Source organism: Rhinolophus ferrumequinum, chromosome 12, assembly GCF_004115265.2.
Source record: "Rhinolophus ferrumequinum isolate MPI-CBG mRhiFer1 chromosome 12, mRhiFer1_v1.p, whole genome shotgun sequence".
In the NCBI taxonomy this organism is placed as follows: Eukaryota; Metazoa; Chordata; class Mammalia; order Chiroptera; family Rhinolophidae; genus Rhinolophus; species Rhinolophus ferrumequinum.
In genome coordinates, this window is record NC_046295.1 from 9,866,112 (window position 1) to 9,888,771 (window position 22,660).

Consider the following 22,660-nt stretch of genomic DNA (forward strand, 5'->3'; position numbering starts at 1 on the left):
TGAGAACACAGTGAGAAAGTGGCTGTCTGCGAGCCAGGAAGAGAGCTCTCACTGGAAAATGAAACAGCTGGAACCTTGATCTTGAACTTCTAGCCTCCAGAACTATGAGAAAAATAAATTTTCAATGTTTGAGCCACCTACTCTATATTTTGTTATGGCAGCTGGAACAGACTAAGACATGCCCTGAAACAACTTCAGTGGTGAAAATGAGCAGATACGCTATAGGACACGAAAATAAAAAAATGATGATCTGCTCACTACACTTACATTATTACTACTGCTACCTTCTTGTCTGCTCCCAAACAAGGCAGAGAGTATGTTGATTCCTCAGCACTTCCATTTTACCTGCAAATGTAGTGGTTGTAAAAAAAAGAATTTAAGGTCATCCAGGTTTCAGGGAGCTGCAGTCTGAAATTCGTTCTGCTCTAAACAGGCCAAAACTACAGCCACACACACAGCAGAGTTCAATTCCAAAGTCAGAAAGTTTTCCTTGAAAATAGATTTAATTTTATTCAAATTAGAAATGTTCTGTGTCTCTCTCCAAAACCACCTTCAAACAAAGTTATCTTCTGGACAAATGAAAATTTTGAAGATAGTGAAAGAAAACATCACATTTCTTTAATGTCGATCCATCAAAAGGTACAAAATCAAAAGGTTTCAACATCTGATCTGTCCACAAGGTATCTAGATCATTCATTCCGAACAAGGGAGAGGGGGAGAATTGGAGAATCACAGTCACCATTGTGATTTGAAGTGTGAAAAAGTTCTTATCTACCCATGTCAGTTAACACTGGTATAATATGCAGAGGCAAATGACCCTCACGGGCAAGATTTCACTGAGCTGAGGATAACAGAGGAACCAAAAAGAGGATAGGAGACACTTCTGAGAAGACTTATGTTCAGCTGAACATTAACAGGCTAAGAGTGAAAAATCAACATTCTGTGATCAGTAACTTTAAAGATGAGCTCAGTTCTTTCTGGCACGACTGACAGTCACACCATTCTTGCTTCCAAAGTCTAGAAAAAGGTACAAAGATTAATAAAAATAGAGAACGTAGGAACTGCTGATTTTGTGACTGGAGGAATGGCACCAGGATGCCAGTGTTCACGTGCTCCATCTGTGAGGCAGCGCCCTGTGTGAAGGCGGGGGACGCTTCTGCACCAGGGGCTCAGCTGTCTGGTGGCGCTGCCCATGCTCCGGGTGCAGCTCCAAGTGCAGGTCTCCTAAGAAACGAGGGCCTACTTGGCCATCTTGCGAATCATGTAGTTGAGGATGCCCCCGTTGAGGAAATAAGTGAGCTCCACGTCGGTGTCAAACCTCATGACCGCCTGGAAAGTCTTCCCAGTATCCAGCTGCAATGACAGGGAAGTAGAGAAGTCACTGAGGGAGGAGGCAAGACAGCTCAGGCAGGAGGAGCTTCTGCCCTGCCTGCCCTCAGGCCGGCCACTCAAGAGTGTGGTGGGCAGCCGGCAGCACCAGCATGTGAGAGTCACCAGCCGTGCTTGGAAACATGGCTAGTCTCTAGCCCCAGCCCAGACATGCTGAATCAGAAGCTACATTGCTAACAACAACCCCAGCAGACTTAGCTGCATGGGGAAGCATACAGTATGCATGATGGAAGTGAGAGACATCTAAGAATCAGAAACGGCCTCTCTGGGCAGCGTTCACTGGTGACTTTTCCCTCTTTGGGAGCTCTCCGCAGGTTGAAGTGTCTTGGGTCAGCAGAGGTTTCCTTAAGGTTGTCCCTTAGGCAGCTGGCCCAGCCGCTCACCCTGGGACACAGACCTCAGCGGCTGGCCTCTGGTTGGGTGTCTAAATCCCCCTGGGACTTTGGTGCTGGCCACTTCATCCTTACCTCGCCCAGGGAGCTGCCATTTGGGGTGAGGCTCAGGGATGGGGATGTGTCCGTTGTTCACATTTTTATACTAAAAAGATATATTTGTAGGTAATGGACTATTCCTCAGCTTTCATCATTATTCTCTGGGCTAAGTGAAATTGGGAGGACTAGGAGACAGTGTGGCTGGTTGGCGCTGGGAGGTAAGAATGCAACTGAAAATAACTTCACGAATAAACAAATAAATAGTAAATCAATAGGTATCATCTTCTCTATGTTCTGAAGACAGATAGAAAAGGTGCTGGTGGAACTCTTAAGTCTAATGCAGTCCTACTGAGTGTCCCCTCCACCGCCCATCCCAAATCCCACTGATTTCCTTCTAACAATATTGATTACAAACACAAGGGTCCCTCTTAGCTGGCCCTAGCATGGGGAGGCTCTGGCTTACCTTGACCTGGACTTTCATTCGTGGTTTGAGGTTTTCTGGAATGTTGATAGTGTATCGTTCCCGCCCTGTGAGTCTCAGGGTATCTGCAGTCTCCCCAGGGAGATATTCGAGGGGAATCACCCCCATTCCGACTAAGTTACTACGGTGAATTCGCTCGTAACTCTCAGCCAGCACAGCTTTGATTCCCTGATGAGCCAAAAGAGGAGCTTGGACACAGTTCCAATTTTTTTCAGATCCCCCAAAACTTTACAAAAGGCTTCTTAAGTCAAAACTCTTGTCAAACCTATATTCTTTATAAGTACCAATTAATTGTTTACACAAAATGCTTGCCTCTACTTATAAATAACACAGTTGCCAGTCATAACTGATTGACTACGAAGTACATGCACCATATAAGCACTTAAACGAATTCTCTCATTCCTCCTCCACCAACCCTGGGAGGTAGATGCTATTACTGTCCTCTTTACCAGGTGGTCCCACTGGTATATCTGATATTTGAACCTATATAGTCCGATCATGCACTTGGCCATTCTGTGATACAACATCTTTTAGCAAACTTCCACTGTAACTGGAATTCATGTCACAAAACAACATAAAGGAAATTCACTGCTTTCCCCTGAATTCTGTTATTATTGCAGGTGCATCGGCAGGTACAGAAGATTTAATCAAAGCAATCGGAATATACCACAGAGAAAGTAAGTGACTACTTACTGTGTGCTGCTTTTATACTTCCTGTTTCAAGGATCAAGTTGTATTGAATATAATCTTGATATTAAGCTTACTATCAAGTACATTTTTTTGGTGATCTACAACTGGCAACACATAGCAGCGATTCATAGACGAGGATACTCGATTAACTAGAACACCCCATTCTCAAATATTAGTTAACTGTAATATATATATATATATATATATACATACACACACACACACATTTTTTTTTTTAAAGATGTTATTGGGGAAGGGGAACAGGACTTTATTGGGGAACAGTGTGTACTTCTGGGGCTTTTCCGAGTCAAGTTGTTGTCCTTTCAATCTTACTTGCAGGGGGTGCAGCCCATTATCCCTTGTGGGAGTCGAGGAGTCAAACCGGCAACCTTGTGGTTGAGAGCCCATGCTCCAACCAACTGAGCCATCTGGCCCCTGGGGAGCTGAACGGCAGCTCATTGACTTCATTCTATTTGCAGAGGGTGCAGCTCACTGGCCCATGTGGGAATTGAACCGGCAGCCCCATTACCCAGAGCTCACGCTCTAACCAACTGAGCCACCGGTCTGCTCCAACTGTAATATAATATTAAGATACTCCTAACAGGTCTCTTGATATTTAGGGTACACTTTTAATACCCCCTGCATCAGGGTCACTTGGGGACCTTGTTTAAAAAGTGGCTTCTTGGGCACTACCCCAGATCGACTGCGTCAGAATCTCATGCAGAGAGTGTGGCGCAGGAGGAGGAGGACAGTGATTCTTGCAAGTTCTGAGAACCATGGCTGTGGAGCAGAGGTTCCCAAACTTCACTGCATGTCTGAATCACAGGACAGGCTTAAAATCCCGATATCCAGGCCTTCCTCCTTACCAATCAAACCAGGGCATGAGATGCAGACACAGGTATTTTTAAAAATCCCACGTGTGTTTCCAAATTTAAAAACAAAGTTATAGGGGAAAAGCAGATTCTTCAGGATGGTGGATATTTTGTATGGATTTATGGATAACTATGTATTTATTTTGGGGGGAAGTGGAATTCTTTGTAAGCGCATGCTATTCACATCCCTAGCTCTGTGTAAATGGCTGTGGAGGGCTGCTGATGCCACAGATCACAGTTGGTTATCCCTCTCTCAATCTTCCTGAGTCCAGCCCAGGACTACTGAGGGCCCAGGCCGGGTAGGTACAGAATGAAGTGGATGGTGTCTGGGCAGCCAGTACTCAGAGCCCCTCTGTAGAGAAGTCTAGGCTCTGGAGCGCCCCCTGGGTGTCAGTTCCCCTCACACAGATCTTTCAGTTTCCCACCCAACTGCGTGCTGCTCTCAATACAACTGTCGACGCCCCTTCCTAAGATTCCCTCCTTCTGTTCTCTGGTTCTTTCCAGCAGTTTCTGGAAAAAGCAAGCCTTTGACATATTACCAAGTAATCAAAGAACTTGTTTTCTTTTTTCTACAGAGCAAAATGATTGATAAAAAACCCCAAAAGAACAGGTGTGTGATGTTCAAAGACATTTTCAGAAGCCTGGATGTCTGGAGGGCTGCCTGCCAGACAGCCACATTTTTTACTGTACTTGTGGAAATCAACTTACTTAGTGTTTCCCAAGTGCATTAACTGGCTTGAGCCACACATTATTTAAATTGACATCAGTTAATCCCTTTTACCCTACCCTGAGGATTAAAGCAGGGTAAGCAGCAGGATTCTTCCCTGCTTTGGGGGCAAACAAATGCTCAGGAGATGAAAGTTCCCTGCTCTCTGCGTGGTCTCGCCCATGGGGAGGCCCTGATATGGCTGAAGGTTCTAAAGAGCTGCCTGTCTATGTACACAGAGAGCATCCTTCTCCACTGAGTCGATAAGGAGATTTCACAGGCAGTGAAAAGAAACTGTAAAAAATACTTTCCCTGAGCTTATCTAAAGTTCTGGCTCCTGACTTTTTCCCATCTGTGAAACCTGGCAGACACGTCAGTAGTAGTAGCCCTGGCTTATTACTCATGTTCACCTCGGACAATGGTCTTAATTACATTTTGGGTCCTTAAACTGACGACATTATGAAAATAATGAAATTTTTCCCCATATAAAAGACATACACACGCTTCTGATATAATTTGAGCGACTTCACAGACCGCCCACCCCATGCCTCCCTGCCAACTGTTCCATAGACACCCCCAAAGAGCCATGGCTCCCGGGATATGCCTGATCTGAGGGAACCAGTTCAAGTCTAGATTATCCTTCACTGAGTGAAATGAAGCCAGATCTACCAAGAAGTACGAGGGGAACAAACATCACATGATTTTCTGAGCTTGCTCCTTCACAACATCTCCTTGGCAAGGAAAGCAACAGAATTGATCCCTGGGCCCCTTCCCAGCTACCCCCTGGTGCAGAGGGGCAGCTGCCTACTGAGATAGATGTCCCGATGGCATACTCACCAGGAGGAAAGGGCCCTTGGCTGCCCAGTCCCGGGAGCTGCCCGAGCCATACTCTTTGCCGGCCAGAATGATCAGGGGAAGGCCTGCCTGCTGGTACCGCTCAGCGGCATCAAACACATCAAGCTGAGGAAGAGAAAAGGAAGGTTTTACAGGTGCAGTAAAGGCACAGAGTGCACACACAGGTCAGTGAGACCTGGTGTGACGGGCAGGGTCACAGGGTCTGCAGTGGGCCAAGTCAATGCCAAGTCAACAGAAAACTTAACCAATCGGATGCCTGGTCTATAGATTCCCGATTACCTCCATCTATCCACCCCTACCAAGTTGTATTTTATATTGTTTTAACTGAAACACCTAATTGTTGTCCTGGTTTTAGAAAAACATTCAAATCCTAGGGCATCAGGAGAAAAAGGAAAATAGATTTTTTCCCCCTCTTCCATTGATGAAACTATTTTAAAGCTTATAAAACAGAGAATCCCACCTAAACTTGGATTTCGACTTGGTATCAGAGACTCAGTGATGGTCAATTGTGAAGGGTAGCAAAACACAAAGAGGGTAATGTGCCCTGAAATTATATAAAATGCAAATTTATTGGTCACCCTTCTACGTGGAGGTCAAAGTAGAGAGAAAACAAACAGTGATGGAAGCGCCAATCAATAAAGGGCAGGAAATGTTTAATATTTTAGTATATCACACACAAATAGATTCATTTGTTTCTCACAGGACGTCTGAATATTCTGCTGAGCTGGGACTTCACAAAAACATCTGATATCATTGCTGATGGTAAAGTAATGAAAAAATTGTTTTCCCTGGCTACGTAAGTCAGAAAATAAAATCCCTCTAGAGTGGTTCATTTGAAAGGAACTCTAGAAAGGTGTTTAGTAAATCTTTAAAGTAGGCTTTTACAAATTACTATTTTGGTGGACTGATGGAGCCTGTGGTGAATTTTACGTGGCATTAGCTAAATCTGGCTAGGATCTACAGGTCTTCAGCTGGACAGAGCTCATGAATACAGAAACTGTTACAAAAACAGTAAAAGCCTTCTCTGTCCAACTAAATAGTCTAGATCCTTTCAAAGACCAGAAAGAAACAACCTATCTGATATTTTCAGAGATACCTATTACTTCCTTTGGGTATTAAGAATGTGGCAGTGCGTGTTTTAAAGTGCTTTCAAAACTATTGCAAAGCTGGCAACCCCACGGTCAAGCAACCATGGAAGCCAAGCAACCATGGAACCAAGCGCAGAGGGACTGAGCAGGTCTAAAATGCCAGTGTTCTGACTCTTCTATTCCATGAGCCATGCTGCGTACTAAACCACTCATAAAGCAAGAGCTCTCTGCACACTCCCTCTCTTCTAAAGAAGAGAACATAAATTTAATTGCTTCTGTGATTGTGCCTCTTTATCTTCTAGGTATTATGTTTAAACTGCCAGTTCTTCCTTTCTCCAGTTTTATCACTTATCCATTTCCTACTTTGCTGAGGATTTGGTTCTTTTAACCACCACTCCCAAGAGTTTCCCCTATATCTTCCCTCTCCCCGACCTTTGGATATGTCATACGTTTTGCAAAGTCAGTATTTGGTGTTTGCATTATGATTATGTAAATGCTATTTACAGCTGAGTCATGTAATATAATATAATTTCCCTTCTTGGCAACTTAAAAACAATTTCCACTGGAATTAATAATTATCATTTTTTTTTGTGTTTGTGCTCACTGGTTTCCATGTCCTTACTTATTAATTAGTCCCCAAACGCTCTGCCTAAAGTATTAAGCTTCCCTAAAGATATTCAGTCCTGTCAGGCAATCTATCATTAAACAATTTTTTTCATGGAGCCATCATTCCTGGAGCCCCCGGTCCTGCTCCAATTTGGATTGATTGCTCTGTAGACATGGGACATTCCTGTGGTCCAGGAATCTTCCCCTACCAACACCCTGGGGGTTCCTGGCATTTCCTTTTCCTGAATCCAACCTCTTTCTCCTTTTTGGTTTGTTCCCTCGTTTTGGTGGAACACATTCATTCACCAAATAGCTTCCTGAGACATGGATTGCGGGGCATTTTTAAAGTTTTTGAATATCTGAATGTGTTACGACTTTAATATCACTTGACTGGTAGTCTGAGGGACACAGAATTTTAGGATGTAAATCAGTCTAAGTTTCCAGTGTTGCTTTCAGCATTTCTGATCCCCAGCATATTGTACGTAAGCTGTTTTTCCCTCTCCAGAAATTTCTAGATCATCTCATCTCTGCTGTTCTCAACTTCACAATGATTATGACTTGGAGTGGGCCATCTTTAATCATTTTGCTGGCCCTGGGCATTCAGTGGACTTTTCAATCTGGAGTCTTCGATCTTGTAGTCGGGGAGTTTTCCTTGTGTTACTTTCTTGGTAATTTTCTTTCTTCTCTTTTTAGCATGTCTATTGAGTCAGATGTTGGGCCTCCTCAATTCAGTCTTTAATTTTCTTACATTTTCTCTCTAATTTTTCCTTTATCTTTCTGTTCTATATTCTGACTTTCTCTGAAAAATTTTTGAGGGAACTTTTTTTTTTTTTTTTTTTTAATTTAAAGAGCACTTTCTTGTCCTCTGATTACTTTACAACTACAGAAACTCATTTCATCACTCTGAGGAAACAGTTTTTTTCTTACAGTTCTTTCTATTCATTGCATTATTTCTGTTTCCTTTCTGTTTCCCCCGTTCTTGGTCTAGGTCTATCTTCAAGTTCAAGGATTGGCTCAAATGTCTGTTCATCTCTGATTCTGTCTCCTTATTTAAGAAGAGGCACTAAGCATCTGACTAGAAGTTCTATGTCATGGCAGTTCTATGTCATGGCAGTAAATACGTGAGGCTCACTGAGATAGTCAGTAGCCCGCCCCCAACGTCTATAACAGCCCTCCCCTTGGGCTCTTGGGCATTCCACCATTTAATTGTATCTTCTTCATTTAATAGTTTGTTTATTATCCCTGTCTTCACTGGACAAATATCTACTGGGCATTGACTTGGTGCTGGGCCCTGTGATCGATGATTATCTATGAAGAGTTCACTTTATAAAAATGTAATCAGTTACAAGTGAGGCAGCTTGGTGGTGATAAACAGCACTGATTTCGAAGCCCGACTTCTTGGATTTTAATCTCAGCTTCTCCATTTTTGATCTTAGGGAGTTATACGAGCTCTCTGTGCCTCAGGTTCCCAATTTAAAACAACGACAGTGATGGTACCAATCTCAAAGGCTTGTTATGAAGATTTGGTAAGTCAATATATGCAAACATCTTAGAACAGTACCTGGAACATAGTAAGTTCTACCTAAATATTAGTTACTATTATTTTAAAATAAGTTGGGAAGGTTATTTCTCAAGTAGTCTATATTATTTTCAAGCAGTTTTACAGCATTCTCTGGGAAAGGAAGTGACACCAAGGACCTATTATACTCATATGTGCCAAACACTAAGCTAGCTGTTTTACATCTCATTCCATTTAAATTTCAGCCTCAGAGCCTGACAAGGCAGATATTATTTCTACTCCACAGGTAAGAAAAATGAGGCTCAGAGAGGGAAAAAGCTTGCTGGTATGAGGTGGAGCTGGGACTTGAACCCAGGCTTGTCTGACTCAAACAAAGCACAGGCTTTCCCAACCTCTCACATCTGTGAACAGACAACTGCAGTTGTAATATGCTAACCAAATGGTTCCCTTTAGGACCCGAGCAGGCCTCCAACAAGCCTCTACATTCCTTCTTTTCCTAATGGTACGGTGAATTAAATCAAATGCTCATAAAGTCATACAATAGCACTTCTTGATAAGTATCCTCTACTTTAACCTGAAATTTTCCCCTCAAGTACTGATGAAATTTCACTCATAGGCTTTTTAAGCTCAACTCCCAGGAAACCAGATTTAGTGAAACCACAAAGCAGAATCTCTAAGCAGGGAGAGAAGATTTTACAGTTTAAAGGGCATCTCCATCAGTGATGACCTCTACGTACATGGACACTTGGCAAGAGGGCTACAGGAAGCAAGAGGCAGGATGGGGTTGTGAAGACAAAATAAGACCGAAAGGAGAGTGACCATGCAAATATACAGCCACCCAGAGCCTGATACATGCTGGCTTCTCAAGGAAGCAGAAGACCCAATACTCACAATTTCTCCGGAAGGCAGATGTATAGTCTGTGGTGCCTGCTTATTCAAAAATTTATTCAATAAGCGAATGTTGGCAAATGTCCCTCGCGCCATGATGGCATCGTTACCTCGGCGGGAGCCATAGGAGTTGAATTCTCGTGGAGTCAGGCTAACAATACAAGCAGGACAAGGGCTAGTTTAGTGAACTGCATGAAGCTTAAACTTAGCTTCTACCAAGAAAAGAGAAAAACCATAAATCCAGATATTTCTCTTAGTCTACCAAGCATTGTTCTCCAAAGCAGACAAGCTGTTTCCGTAGCTTCAACTGAGGGCAGAGTGTGAGGTGAGAAGTGGGGTGGTAAAAGGCAGAAAAATCAATATTCTCCCAGGGTCGTGGTGACACACAATGGGATATATAGATGATGTATTATAGACACATACACTTGAAACCTATGTAACTTTACTAACCATTATCACCCCAATAAATTTAATAATAATAAAAAATGTTCCCAGGGTCTACTTTCCGTCTTACCAATTTGGGTAGAAAAAGCAGGAGGAACTCTAGTAAGAGTATTGATTTTATTTATTCAGTAGGAAAACCTATAAAGTTTCACACAAGATAAAATATTAAAAAAATGGGTAAGAAAAAGGGAGCAAAGATAATAATCAGGGTAAGCCAGTGAGGTGGTGCCAAGAATGGGGGAAACAGAAAACAGGTTCCATAAACTAGCCAGAAGGAGGTTCGAATCTGTCCCCGGTTATCAGGAACTCAGTGTAAAGGGAAGCCACACAACTGGCAGCGTGGTTTACAACTTCATAAGATAAAAATCACAGCAGTGCCAAAGAGGTAGAGCTATTCCTGGTCCTGAAATCAGAGAAAACTCTTGTCTGTGGGCCCCAGTAAAAAGGAACTTTGGGAAGTGAGGAGCAACATCTTACAATGAACATGGTGACCAGTTCACTGGGCTGTTTCTTAAAATGCTAGGTGTGTGTGAGTGTTAATATGATGTAAAGGTCAGATCTAATTTGAGGATTGAGAGTCTATGAGTAGGCTTCAGAAGCAAGTGAAATTATATCCAAAATGTTGTAGATATGTGCATTTTGGGGGGAAGGTATTATATTTGCTTTCATTCAATTCCCTAAAGAGTCCATGTCTCAAAAGCGGTCAACAATCATCAATCAAAAAAAGGGGTTCGATTTTGTTCCTCAAATTGGCTCTGGGTCCCATCCCTGAGAAGCTGATTCAGGAGGTGGGGATGGGAACCAGGAATTTTAAGTCAGATTTGGAACTTTGATTAATATGGGTATATTAGAAAACAGTAGATAATACTGGTTTGATAACTGTTAAAATCGGTATATGACTGAAGGATGAATGGATATATGAACTATAAATCCTCAAAACAGTTGTCTGTAAAGACTGTGTCTCTCAACCAGAAGAGGTAATGCATTTCAGGTCATTTTCCTGCTGTATGTTTCACGTGTAACCAGGCTCCGTCTGCCACAGGTTAAGAGCAGAGCCTTGCACTTTAATAATTAGCCAAGCTGGGGGCAAGAATGACAGCTGAGTCTAATGAGTACAATACTTGCTCAAAAAGAAGGTCCTCCCTCCCTCTGATGGGGTTCACATATTGCTAGATTCTCCCATGGAAGCTTCGAAGCAGCAAACAGAAAGACGGACTGGAGCTCCAGAGTTCAGTGAAAAACCAAAGACTGACTCCAAAGAGACCACGTGAAAGAGAAACTGGTCTATTGTCTCCATGTTTGCCTTTAGCACATCCTCATCTCACACATACTTACCCTCTGTTAGTTAAGTAGCGAGCGGCAGGGCTGTTTCTTGCAATATTTCCAGCCGGAGAGATGTGGTCAGTTGTTACTGAATCTCCCAAATTTAATAGCACATAAGCATCCACGATAGATTTAGGGGACTGAAGATCCAAAGTCTAGCAAAGAACACAACAACAGTGTTTGCCCAGGTTTTCTCCAACAAGTCACCAGGGAAGTCTCAACAGAAGTGGTCCATGGACCTGAACCAGATGACAGCCCTACATCAATGCATAGAAAAGTCTAGTTTTTTCTCCCCCCGCCCCAGTTTTATCAGGGGTGCTTAGAAAAGTAAAATTAATTTACTCAAAACATTCATCTCACCCTTGAAAGGAAGGCAAAGTATTGGCATTGTCCCCTCAAAAGCAACAAGGCTGCAGCTGCCAATGACCTTCTCTTTCTTCATGTCCACAGAAGTGACATTCTCTTTCTCCACATCCACAGAACACCTCAGATGCTGAGGACGACTGGAATTCTGACTTCTACTCCCATCCCCTTGCCACAGGCACCCACCCAGGGGAGCATGGACTCCTTAATCATCAGTTTCAGGAAGACTTCCTTGGTTTTACGGGTGTGTTTTCAATATGGCAGGCCCTGGGAATGCTTTCCTGGAACATCCCTCAGACTTCACTGCGTTTATGTCCAGGTGGCACCTGATCTCCAGAGTGTCTCTGCACAGCCACACGGCACCCCTGGCCAGGGAAAATGTAGGCCCACTAGCCAAATATCCCAGCTTCCCAAAACTCTCCCCATCCACTATTACTTGCTTAGGTTTGTAGAGGTTTTAATGAAATGGGTAGTCAAAGCAAGGGTATGGGATAATAGTGTAGATTTTACAAGGAAAGAAGCCTTTTGAAGAACTCATTTTGTTAAAAAATAAAAAGTCATACCAGGTTTTCAAAGAATGGTGGTGACTTAATATATGTAGATTTGGGATTCCAGTAATACAGCTTATCTGAAGGGGCTGCTAAGGCATTCCAGCTTTCGTTCACAGTCTAAAAAAAAAGAAACGGCCAACCTGTTATAATTATATTCTATTCTAAGGAAAATTAAACACATAAACATAAAACATATACTACGTTTCCCCGAAAATAAGACTGGGTCTTATATTAAGGTTTGCTCCAAAAGACACATTAGGGCTCATGTTCAGGGGCTGTCATCCTGACAAATCATGCTAGGGCTTATTTTCCGGTGAGGTCTTCTTCTCAGGGAAACACGGTATAAGCTAAGAGTATAATACAAATTTTTCTTCTTTTAGTCATACACAAGAGTCCCTTTATTCTAAGACAATGCCATGTTAAATAACTTAAAAATGCATACGTACTGTGACAGGCAGCCTCTAAGATGGTCCTCAAGAACCCCCATCCCCTGGGATTCACACCCTAAAGTGAGCCCTTCCTGCTGAATGTGGGCTGAATCTCGTGACTTGTTTCCAAGATTAGGTTATAAAGAGACTCTGCCTTCTGTCTCTCTCAGCCCCTCTTGCTGTCTCGCTTGCTTGCCCTGATGGAAGCCAGCTGCCAAGTTGTGAGCTGTGAAGAGACCCACCAGCAAGTCACTGCGGGAGGCCTCTGGCTAACAGTCATTGAGGAACTGAGGCCCTTACCTACCTCAGTTCAACAGCCTGTGAGGCACTTCGTCCTGCCAACAATCACGTAAGTACATCTTTCAGAAGTACATCTTTCCCCAGTTGAGCCTTCAGATAAGCTGTAGCCCCAGATGACACCTCGACTGGAGCCTTGTGAAGGCAGAGGCACCCAGTTAAGCTGTACTTGCATTTCTGATCCACAGAAACTGTGAGATAATAAATGCTTGCTGTTTTAACCCACTAAGTTTTGGGGTAACTTGTTATACAAGTTGTTATATAGATAACTAATCCATATACTTACAAATGTAACTTAAATAATAATCCAGACTATACTAAAGGGGAAATTATTTACTCTCTGAAGATTTGGGGAAGTAGACTTCCAGGTCACATGTTCATTGGATAGCAAATGACAGCTGCTACTGTGTTTCCCTGAAAATAAGACCTAACCGGAAAATAAGCCCTAGCATGATTTTTCAGGAAGAACATAAGCCCTAATGTGTCTTTTGGAGCAAAACTTAACATAAGACCCATTCTTATTTTCGGGGAAACATGGTATGCACTAAAATTAGCTTGAATTCTTTCTATGGGTCCATTAACTCAGCCTTTGAAGGAATGCATTTAATCCAATGCCCACCACACTCTCTCAGACCATTTCCCAAAGAGCCACTTGTGGGAGGGCACAGTACTTGGATATGATCCCTGTTTGACCCCTCTCCCCAATCTGCTCTTTTATTTCAAACCCAAGCTCCAGTCAGCTGCCCTTGGGTCAGCCAAACACAGAAAGCAGGGAAAGAAGTAACACCCAAGGGTCTCAGAAAATAATACTGAGCCCCATATATTTTCTCCCTATTTGTAAACTGCACAGAAAGTTTTATTTATTTTACAGTTTGGTGCTTCTTACTGAGTGGCATTCATTCATTCATTCATTCTAAAGCATCCAAATAATTCTGAGACGTGCATTCCACTAATTGACTCCACCTCAGTGACACATGATAGTAACCTAAGTGATCTTCAACCACAGTTGATGCAACACCCTAGGTGAGAAAAGGAGAGTTATGGAGTGCCGCCCAGGAATCACACACAACCCGAGGCCTTTCAACTTGAGGCTGCCACCCACTTGTCCAGATCTGGGAACATCTGGGGTGTGGGGGATTTGTAAAAATGTGAGTCACAGGAGAAAAACGACTGAGAACCATTCCCTTAGTTCTCTGAAGAAATACATGCCACATTCTATAGTTTACACCCCCACTAGCCTCAAGATCTTCAGAGATGACACAAAGGAGTGGCTTTCCCTTAGCTACTTGGGGGCGGGTTGGGCGGGATCTCACCTCTATTTTCTGATAGACCTCCTTGAACATCCCAGGGATGACGTACTGACGCTCCACTGCCTGGATCTCCTCTCTAGTTGGCCAGATATCCTTCAGAAATACCTGTTGTCCCTTTGCATTTACCCCTGGGGGAAAAATGTTTATTAATGAGAAAAACTTCATTGAATACCCCTTTTTCATTATTACATAGTCAAGCCTCATTCTTCAAGGTAGTTAAGTTCTCTGAAGTCCACGCACATACTCCAGTTGTGAATACTGAATCACTGTCCCCAGCGGAAATACAGGGTTAGGTTTCTGAAAGCCCTCTGGTTATAACATTTTTGTCAACCGATCCACATATAACCTTACTTTGTGTGTGTTAGGTGTGTTTACACACACCTTCTTTAATATAATTATTTATTATAATTGTTGATGCGTTAACATTAAAATCACCACCAACAGCACTATAACTCGTGCCTGAATGGAGCCTATCTGACACGAAGCACTTGACAGGCTTATTGGGTTTAGGAACACTAGCCAGCACTTCAGCACTACACGCAGGGCCATTTTTAATGGTGTAATCTCCAACAGAAAGCACAAAAATGTGAACAAAATGGCACCAAAGAGACCACGAACAGGATACTCATGTATAATATGACAGCTGAAATAAGAAGGCAGAGCACTGCCTCATTTGATTTCAGCTGAGAACGTGCACGTTGAATGACTCCAAGTTCCCCCACTCCGTGCATGTCTGTGAATGACCATGGAAGCATAATGAGCACTGATTTGGGGGTTAAAATACATTTTAGGGAATAGGCAAATATGCAAATATGGAGTCCACATACAATGAGGAACAATTGTATCTCTGAAGTTATAATTTCCTAAAAGTAAATTTTAAAGGGGCATTGTTTTCATATTAGCTAATCTGCTTAGAATGGATTGAGGAAGGGATACAAAAAAATAAGACCAGAGGAAAGGAGACAAAGCATCTGCTGAACTTTGAGAAGTGAAACTATCTGGAATGTGTTCCTACAGAGGATAAATTAAAACAATGCCTATCATTAGATTAAAGCAGGAGTTAGAAAGAGAGGAACTGGAGAAGAAGCCAGAATAGAAAGCTATAACTTTTCAAATTTATTTCCCTTTTGTTATCCCTTGCCTTTTAGTAAATTCTTGCTTATTTCAGTTATGTCTTAGTTGTATACTGGGGAATAAAGAAAAGACTTTCCTTCTCATCTTATCTCTGGAAGTTCTAGGCTTCATTATCTATGAAGAAAAACATTTTCTTCCAATAATATTTTCAAATTCATTGGGAAAAAAATTGTAGCCACACAAACAAAATCTTACCCAATGGCTCTTTCTCAAAGTCAATTTTGATGGTGCCAGCAATTGCATACGCTATTACTAAGGGCGGAGACGCTAAATAGTTGGCCCGGGTGTTGGGGTGGACTCGACCTTCAAAATTCCTGTTCCCAGATAGTACTCCAACAGCTATAAGGTCTCCCTGTGTAAGGCAAGAGTAAAATCAGGTCAGAAAGAAAAGATATCGCCCAGGCCACACATTTTTGGCCATTTGCGAAAGTTTTCCCACCACCTGGATGTGGCTCTTTAAGCTTCCCTTTCACCTGGTCATGTCCCCTATAGGGTGTCCCTGTGGGAGATACTCTGGGTCAGAAGACACAGAGCGACATGTTCAGTAGTTTCTGCTCATGAGAAAATACCAGGTAGGTCAGAAGGCAATCTCCTGGTTATTTTGCCGCCTGGGGCCCAAGAACAGGTGGGAAAGTTTAAAAGTTGGAAGCTCAAGGAAGCCACATTGACTTACATGGATTCCAAAATTCATACAAAGCTAACCAAATAGTATTTCTCAACGCCACAGAATTTGTGGGACAAAAATCAAATCAATGCAATGTAGTTTACATTCATTTGTGTGGAGACTTCTCTGGTTTTGACCAAGTTTTCAGATTACCAGGAAGAGACCATTCTGGAGCCCTCTGTAGTCAAAACCTGCATTTATTAAGCACCTGTATCCAGGCACCACACTAAGTTTTTCATGTCCATTATCACCTCAGTGCTCAACTCACAACTCCATGAAACAGGTCCTAGTATCATCTCCAATTTACAGTTGGGAAAACTCAGGCACAAAGAGGTTAATTTACTTGCCTGAGGTTATACTGCTTGACTCCGAAGACCATACATCTAACCACGTCCCCTGCTTCCCTGGACCTTCTTGACATTACCAGCATTTTGGTCACATATCATATGAAAAGAGACAACATCTCTGAAGACCCACGGGCTCCTCTGTAATTACCTGTGTGATGGCTTCTACCACAGGTTCAGGCAAGGGCCCACTGTTGCCAATGCAGGTCATGCATCCGTAGCCCACCACGTCAAACCTAGGTGCAGAAAAACAAGCACAGATAGAGGTGATTCTCAGTGAGCCCTTCTGCGGTAACAGTTCCTAGAGACCACCGATTTAAACAGAACAGCAGAGCAGACAGTCAGTTTAGTACAACGCTGTTTCTATGAAGCTTTCATTCTTGGGAGCATTTTGATATATTATTCATCCATTCAAGATCATTCTATTAGACTCCTTCTTGAGTAAATTATAAAAATGAGTCTAATAGAATGACCTAAGTTTTTAAAAGTGCCCTACTCTGTCGGAATGCAAGGGTTTCAGTCTACTCACTCTCTAACAAAAGACTGCGCGCCATTAGATATCCTCATATAAGCTTACATTTATAACAAGGTGACATAGCAGGAAACATGTAGAATAAAATACAACAAAAGCAATGGTGTAAAAGAAAATTCCCCCTCACCCAAGCTGAGACAGATAAGGCATGACTCCGCTTTCTCGCAGGTAGTAGGTGACCACACCACTCCCAGGAGACAGGCTGGTTTTGATGTAAGGCTTCACCCTCAGGCCAGCATCCACAGCTTTCTTTGCTAACAATCCTGTGAAATGGTAAACACAGACATGGTGTGGGGGGCCGCCTACTACAGGGGCCTGGAACAGTTTGGGAAGGAAGCTGACTTTTCAGTCTGCGTTTCCTGCCACGGCCTCATGATGCTCCATTCATGTTGGCACTTTCTGCTGCCTAATAGAAATCAAAAGCTTACTGGCCCAAACTCATTCACATGCATGCAGTAAACTCAAAATTTGTCATGGAAATGAAGAAAGAGACGTGCTTTTTTTTTTTTTTCAAAGAGATAAACCTGAGTTTTTAATTTTTGGAGGGAAAGCAACCTTTCTAATTATGTTTTATTTGGATGAAAATTATAATTGGACGGGCCCTTTCTTCAAGTATATGAATTGTGTACAGTCAGTCTAGAAATAAAAATCTAGTCCTCCGATATTTCTTCAAGTGAAAGATCAAGAGCTCCCGGACCATTGGACTTTCAGCAAATACAGAGACTATGACAGTGACACTGGGTGCTCTGTATCAGGATGTATTACAGAAGTAGAAAAGAAATGAGGAGTAAGGGTATAAAGAGACAAAAAGCTACAGACAAGCTGGCGACCTGTCTTAAGGAAACTAAAGAGACCTTATAGTAATGAAACTGTGCATGTAAATATTAACTACTTAACCAGAGTTGCGTAATAGGCAGGTGAGTGTTAAACCAACCAGTACCCTGCGCCCTAACTCAGAGGCACTTGACAATACATCTAAGACAGTCTAAGTTCCACTGTATAGAAAGCTCTATCGGGTCTTACAGAAAACAGTCTGTGACAGGAGAAGAGTTATTTTTCCTCTAGTCTGACATAAAATTCTAGGCTTTTCCAGAAATTCACCCGTTTGTTTTGACTTTCTTCTACTTAGTTTCAGTGTTAATTCTAAAGACTATTATACATTATGTATTCTACTTTACATACCTTGCTTTGCACACTATTTATTGTGTAAACATTTCTGGGCTAATAAATCTCTGTATCTGGAGAAGACAAGGTTCCGGGAACTACATGTAGAACTCAGTTAAGCAACTGGGGCACCACTCACATATCCACATGGCCATGAGGCAGGTTTCAAATGCACTTACCGGCTCCTAACATCACAGAGGGATTACTCGTGTTAGTGCAGCTGGTAATGGCGGCGATCACCACAGAACCATGAGCAAGGGTGAATTCGCTGTTATCATAGATAAACGTCGTTTGGTTGTTATGATGCTCCGGAACAACCTGGAATCCTTTAAACCCTTGCTATAGAAAGGAAGGGAAGGGGGGAAAAATATATATACATATCCCTTTCAAATTATAATTCCCATATATATGTGTGTATATGTACACACAAAAGATAAATAGCAAAACATAAATATCTTGGCCAGTAAACTGTGAAGTGCTACAGAAAAATTAAAGTTCTCTTTTGTCTTTTAAAATCTTTACAAAAGGCAGTCATGATTCTGAATCTTACTCTACTTTGAAATGAACAATTCCTTCCTTCCTATCTAAAAAATGGAAATACTAAAACTATAAACTTAGGTCAAAGTTAATCTAATTGGAACTCAATGACATTACTGTAGTTTAATGGATACAGACTGAGGCCACTGATTTTAACTTGATAGAAATTTAGAAAAAGGAACCATTTTGGTCGGATTCAACTAATCATATTTAATAAGGCAAACAAAAGTACATCAGAACATTCGGTATACACAATCACACACCTTAATCATTCATTTGGGACATTTTCATGGATAATCTACTGTATACAGGATATTATGCTAGGTACTTTGTAGGATATAGAAGTGATTCTGACATAAATGCCATCCTCAAATATAACCCAGTAAGGGAAATCAGACATGCAAATAATATAAAGTACCAAAAATGTAAGTTAAGGAATATGGAATGCCATTATCAAAGGATTTCGGACCAAGTGCCATGAAGGTTCAAATGCAGGAGAATGACTTTCTGCTGTGATATCTGAAGGCACATGGTGGAGGAGCTGATAGATTAAGATATACAGGTAGGGAAGAGACCTGCAAGCAGGAAATGACATGAACAAAAGTACAATGGACAGAAAAGCTTGGACAAGCAGAATGAACAATGTGGTGAGAGTTAAGTGCAAAGGAGATATGCTTTTAAAATGGTGGGTTGAGCTGTGTTTGTACATAGTCAAGTGCTCTGAGGAAGCTGCTTGGCTCCCGGCTAATGGGAGAGGCATTGGGACTTCAGGGTGGAGAAGACATGCCTTCATTGCCAAGCTTCAGGGAGATTCATCATTGAGGGAGGTGAGAAGAAGCCTGGCAATAAGAAGCCAGGTGGGGCGGGGTTGAGGCTGATTTCTACTGCCTCTCCTGGGCCCCTACCTTGGCTCCAAGGCAGCTCTCAAAGTCCTTTTTCATGTCTGACACGGCAACTTTGTCCTGAGGCCTTTTGGGTCCACTGCAGCAAGGCACCACTGTTTTCAGATCTAATTCCACAACCTGTCCCCCCAGAAGAAAAGTAGAATCGACATTATACCCACAAAGAAAAAACTCAAGCCCTGCCAGAGAATTTAAAACACCACAACAATAAAAACAAACTAAATCACTACATTCAAAACCAAGGAAGTAGATGTTTAACATGTAAGGGATGAATTTGCAGAGTCACTTGGGTTGCATGGAACAGGCAGGAAGCCTTGTCACCTCTCAGGAAGACCAGGGTGGCCAGTGCAGCTGCTGCTCAGTGTCTGCCACTCGTCCATCTTTGCAGTGCAGCTCATATATCCTTTTCGTTTTATTTTAACTTAATCTGAGATGGGTTTTCTATTGAAGTGATGCATAAACCATTATACTTTTTAAAGATGATTAGGGAGGGATGCAGTCATTGAGTCATCAATATTAGGAAATGGGCCTTAGTCTAATGGAATATTTCCTTCCCTCAGTGTAATGAAAGAAAACAAGGGTCTCACGTCTAGTACACCCTCTAATCTTGGCTGCGAGGAAAAATGTGGATTTAGTTTGCACCCTAGAAAATGAAGGAAGGTAAGTCGCTGGATAAGTCGGAGCTACCCAGTATCCCCGAAAATAAGACCTAGCTAGACTGGACAATCAGCTCTAATGCTTCTTTTGGAGCAAAAATTAACATAAGACCTGGTATTGTATTGTATTATATTATATTAAATTATATTAATTCTATAAGACCCGATATTATATTATAGTAAAATAAAACTGGATCTTATATTAATTTTTGCTCCAAAAGACACATTAGAGCTGATGGTCCGGCTAGGTCTTATTTTCGGGGAAACACAGTAATTGCACCTCCATTTCTTTCCCCATGTATAATAATGATGAACTTATTAGCCTTTAAATAGCTCTATTGCTTCCAGTGAAGTCTTTCTTCCAAGGTCTTCTACATAAGAGGTGTAAATCAGTAGTTCAAAAAAGGGGAGAACACCCAGCCCAACCTAATGTCCAGGAAGAATGGAAGAAGTTATATAGTTTTATGTTCACAGTTCCTTAGCTTTTGATTTTTCAGCCTTTGAACACCCCGTTATCCAGCAAAGACTTGGCAATGACCAATTTTCTACAACTACACCCTCCAAAAAAACCACACACAACTAAAATCACAGACTTGAGGAAGAACACATGTTCAGCGAAGGGGCTCTCCTACCTGGGCAAAGTCTGGGTCTTGAGCGGAGTCATTGAAATCTCGAAACATTCCTACAGCCTGAAGATACTTTTTAATGCGCTTTACCTTTTCTTCATCACGACCTAAATGGGCATTTTAACAGGTAACAAGTGATAGATATTAGTCGTTCCTGGTTAAAGACGATAAACTACTTCCTTCATCAGCAATTATACTAGTACTATGCATTTCACTTACACACAACAGATCTGCTGATACTTTAGTGTGCAGGCTAATAGGCTGACTTTCTAACTGATGCTGCTGTTTATTAGGGGCCATTAACTGCCCTGTTGTTCCTACCGAAGAGCCTATAAGATTCTAGTCTCACCTGTAAACACTCCCCTTCTCTTTATTATGCTGTTTAACTAGGAGGATCCTAAGCTTTAGTTCATTGTCCAAGCACACCTATGCCTCTGCCTTCAACTGGCCAGACTCAGCAATCCACGTTGTCACTGTTAAAAATAATAATCCACCCGACTCCCACCTCAAACTACCAGCTATGAGCGCTTCCTGTGTGTCCGACACTGTGTGCGAAATGTTTTGAATGCATTATCTCAGTCTCTAATCCTTTCACGACCTTATGGGACAAGTCCTGTTATTATTCTCATTTATAGATGAGAAAAATAGTGGCTCAAGAAGATGAAGTAACTTTGCCATGGAAGATAGCCAGTAAATGATAGGACCAGGATCCGCACCTGAGCTTGACTCCAAAGTGCAAAGTAACTCGTAATGTTGTATCACCAGGAATGTGACCCTGAACACTCTGCTTTTAATTTTTTTCAAGACCCTGGTTATAGGAGATAATACTCATGATGTATGCCCAATGGACACACAGTCCACCCATTCCTCTGACAGATGGATAAGACAGTTTGAAAGCTTAATTTGTGGACCCACAAGAGATTAGCATTTTTTGTTTGCCTGTTTCTTTTTAGCATTTTTTGTTTGCCTGTTTCTTTTAACTGAATTGTAAAGGTCATCAGCTTTCAACATGGGCCTCATGAAAGCTGACTGTCTGAGGTTCATTAACATATCTGTCATGACCTGTTGTTGAGCTCACTGTTCGTTACGTCCCCTGCCATCTCTTCATGAAGATGCACAGGAGGAATTTCTCTTACGTATGAGAAAGGGTTCTACCTCTCTGAAGTGGTATGTTTGGTTCAGTTTAATAGATGCTTCAGATTTGGTGCCAGATCGCTAAGAAGGTTAGTGCCCCCACCAGAGCCATAAAAACTAATCTTAGCTCTGGATACATTTTGCAGCTTTCTCCTTCTGCGCATCCCTTCCTTTCTCTTCTTTAGGTTGATTCTCTCAACTATTTATTCTGTTCTTTAATTTCTGTATCTTTTTCACTTCAAATCCTTTGGGGATCAAGGGAGGTATATCAATTAATCAATTTCAATGTGGTTACATGTAATAAAAACATTTTTTAAAAGAAACTTTTTCATCACAACCTTAACTACTCAAAAGGATTTTCCTCAGAAAAATCAGGGAGAAGATTTGGGTTTACTTGGAGTCTGTAAGATTCTTAGGAAACCTTATTAAGAGATGTGCACTTGCCCCTATCCTTCTCAGTTTTGCCAAAATAACTTGGCCCAGCTCTTATCTTAAATGCCCACTACTACTAATATTTCAAAAGAAACACCGGCCATTGGAATCCTTCAATGGTAAACACTGGATATAGATGAGAAGGCCCAAGTTTGTTCTTTTCTCCTTAATAACTTAGTTATAATTTTAAGAGTCACTTGGAAAACAAACGGTCTCCATCTTTGTTACATAGAATGAGTTATTAAAAATAGAATTATTTCACGTTACCTTCTCACTCAAAATGACCCAGTGGCT

General features: G+C 41.8%; 1 protein-coding gene across 1 annotated transcript in view; it reads right to left on the bottom strand.

Annotated features, from left to right (window-relative positions):
* Positions 1-484: 484 nt before the first annotated feature.
* ACO1 (aconitase 1) overlaps positions 485-22,660 on the bottom strand; it is a 56,430-nt gene continuing 34,254 nt past the window's right edge. Inside the window, exons 9-21 of the mRNA XM_033122310.1 lie at positions 20,807-20,907; positions 19,522-19,638; positions 18,259-18,418; positions 17,043-17,178; positions 16,535-16,619; positions 15,571-15,727; positions 14,245-14,369; positions 12,219-12,323; positions 11,305-11,447; positions 9,529-9,676; positions 5,407-5,529; positions 2,284-2,469; positions 485-1,353 (exon numbers count right to left, since the gene is read on the bottom strand). Of these exons, the coding sequence (XP_032978201.1) occupies positions 1,240-1,353; positions 2,284-2,469; positions 5,407-5,529; positions 9,529-9,676; positions 11,305-11,447; positions 12,219-12,323; positions 14,245-14,369; positions 15,571-15,727; positions 16,535-16,619; positions 17,043-17,178; positions 18,259-18,418; positions 19,522-19,638; positions 20,807-20,907 (1,700 nt within the window). The 3' untranslated portion in view covers positions 485-1,239. The remainder of the gene's footprint in view (positions 1,354-2,283; positions 2,470-5,406; positions 5,530-9,528; positions 9,677-11,304; positions 11,448-12,218; positions 12,324-14,244; positions 14,370-15,570; positions 15,728-16,534; positions 16,620-17,042; positions 17,179-18,258; positions 18,419-19,521; positions 19,639-20,806; positions 20,908-22,660) is intronic.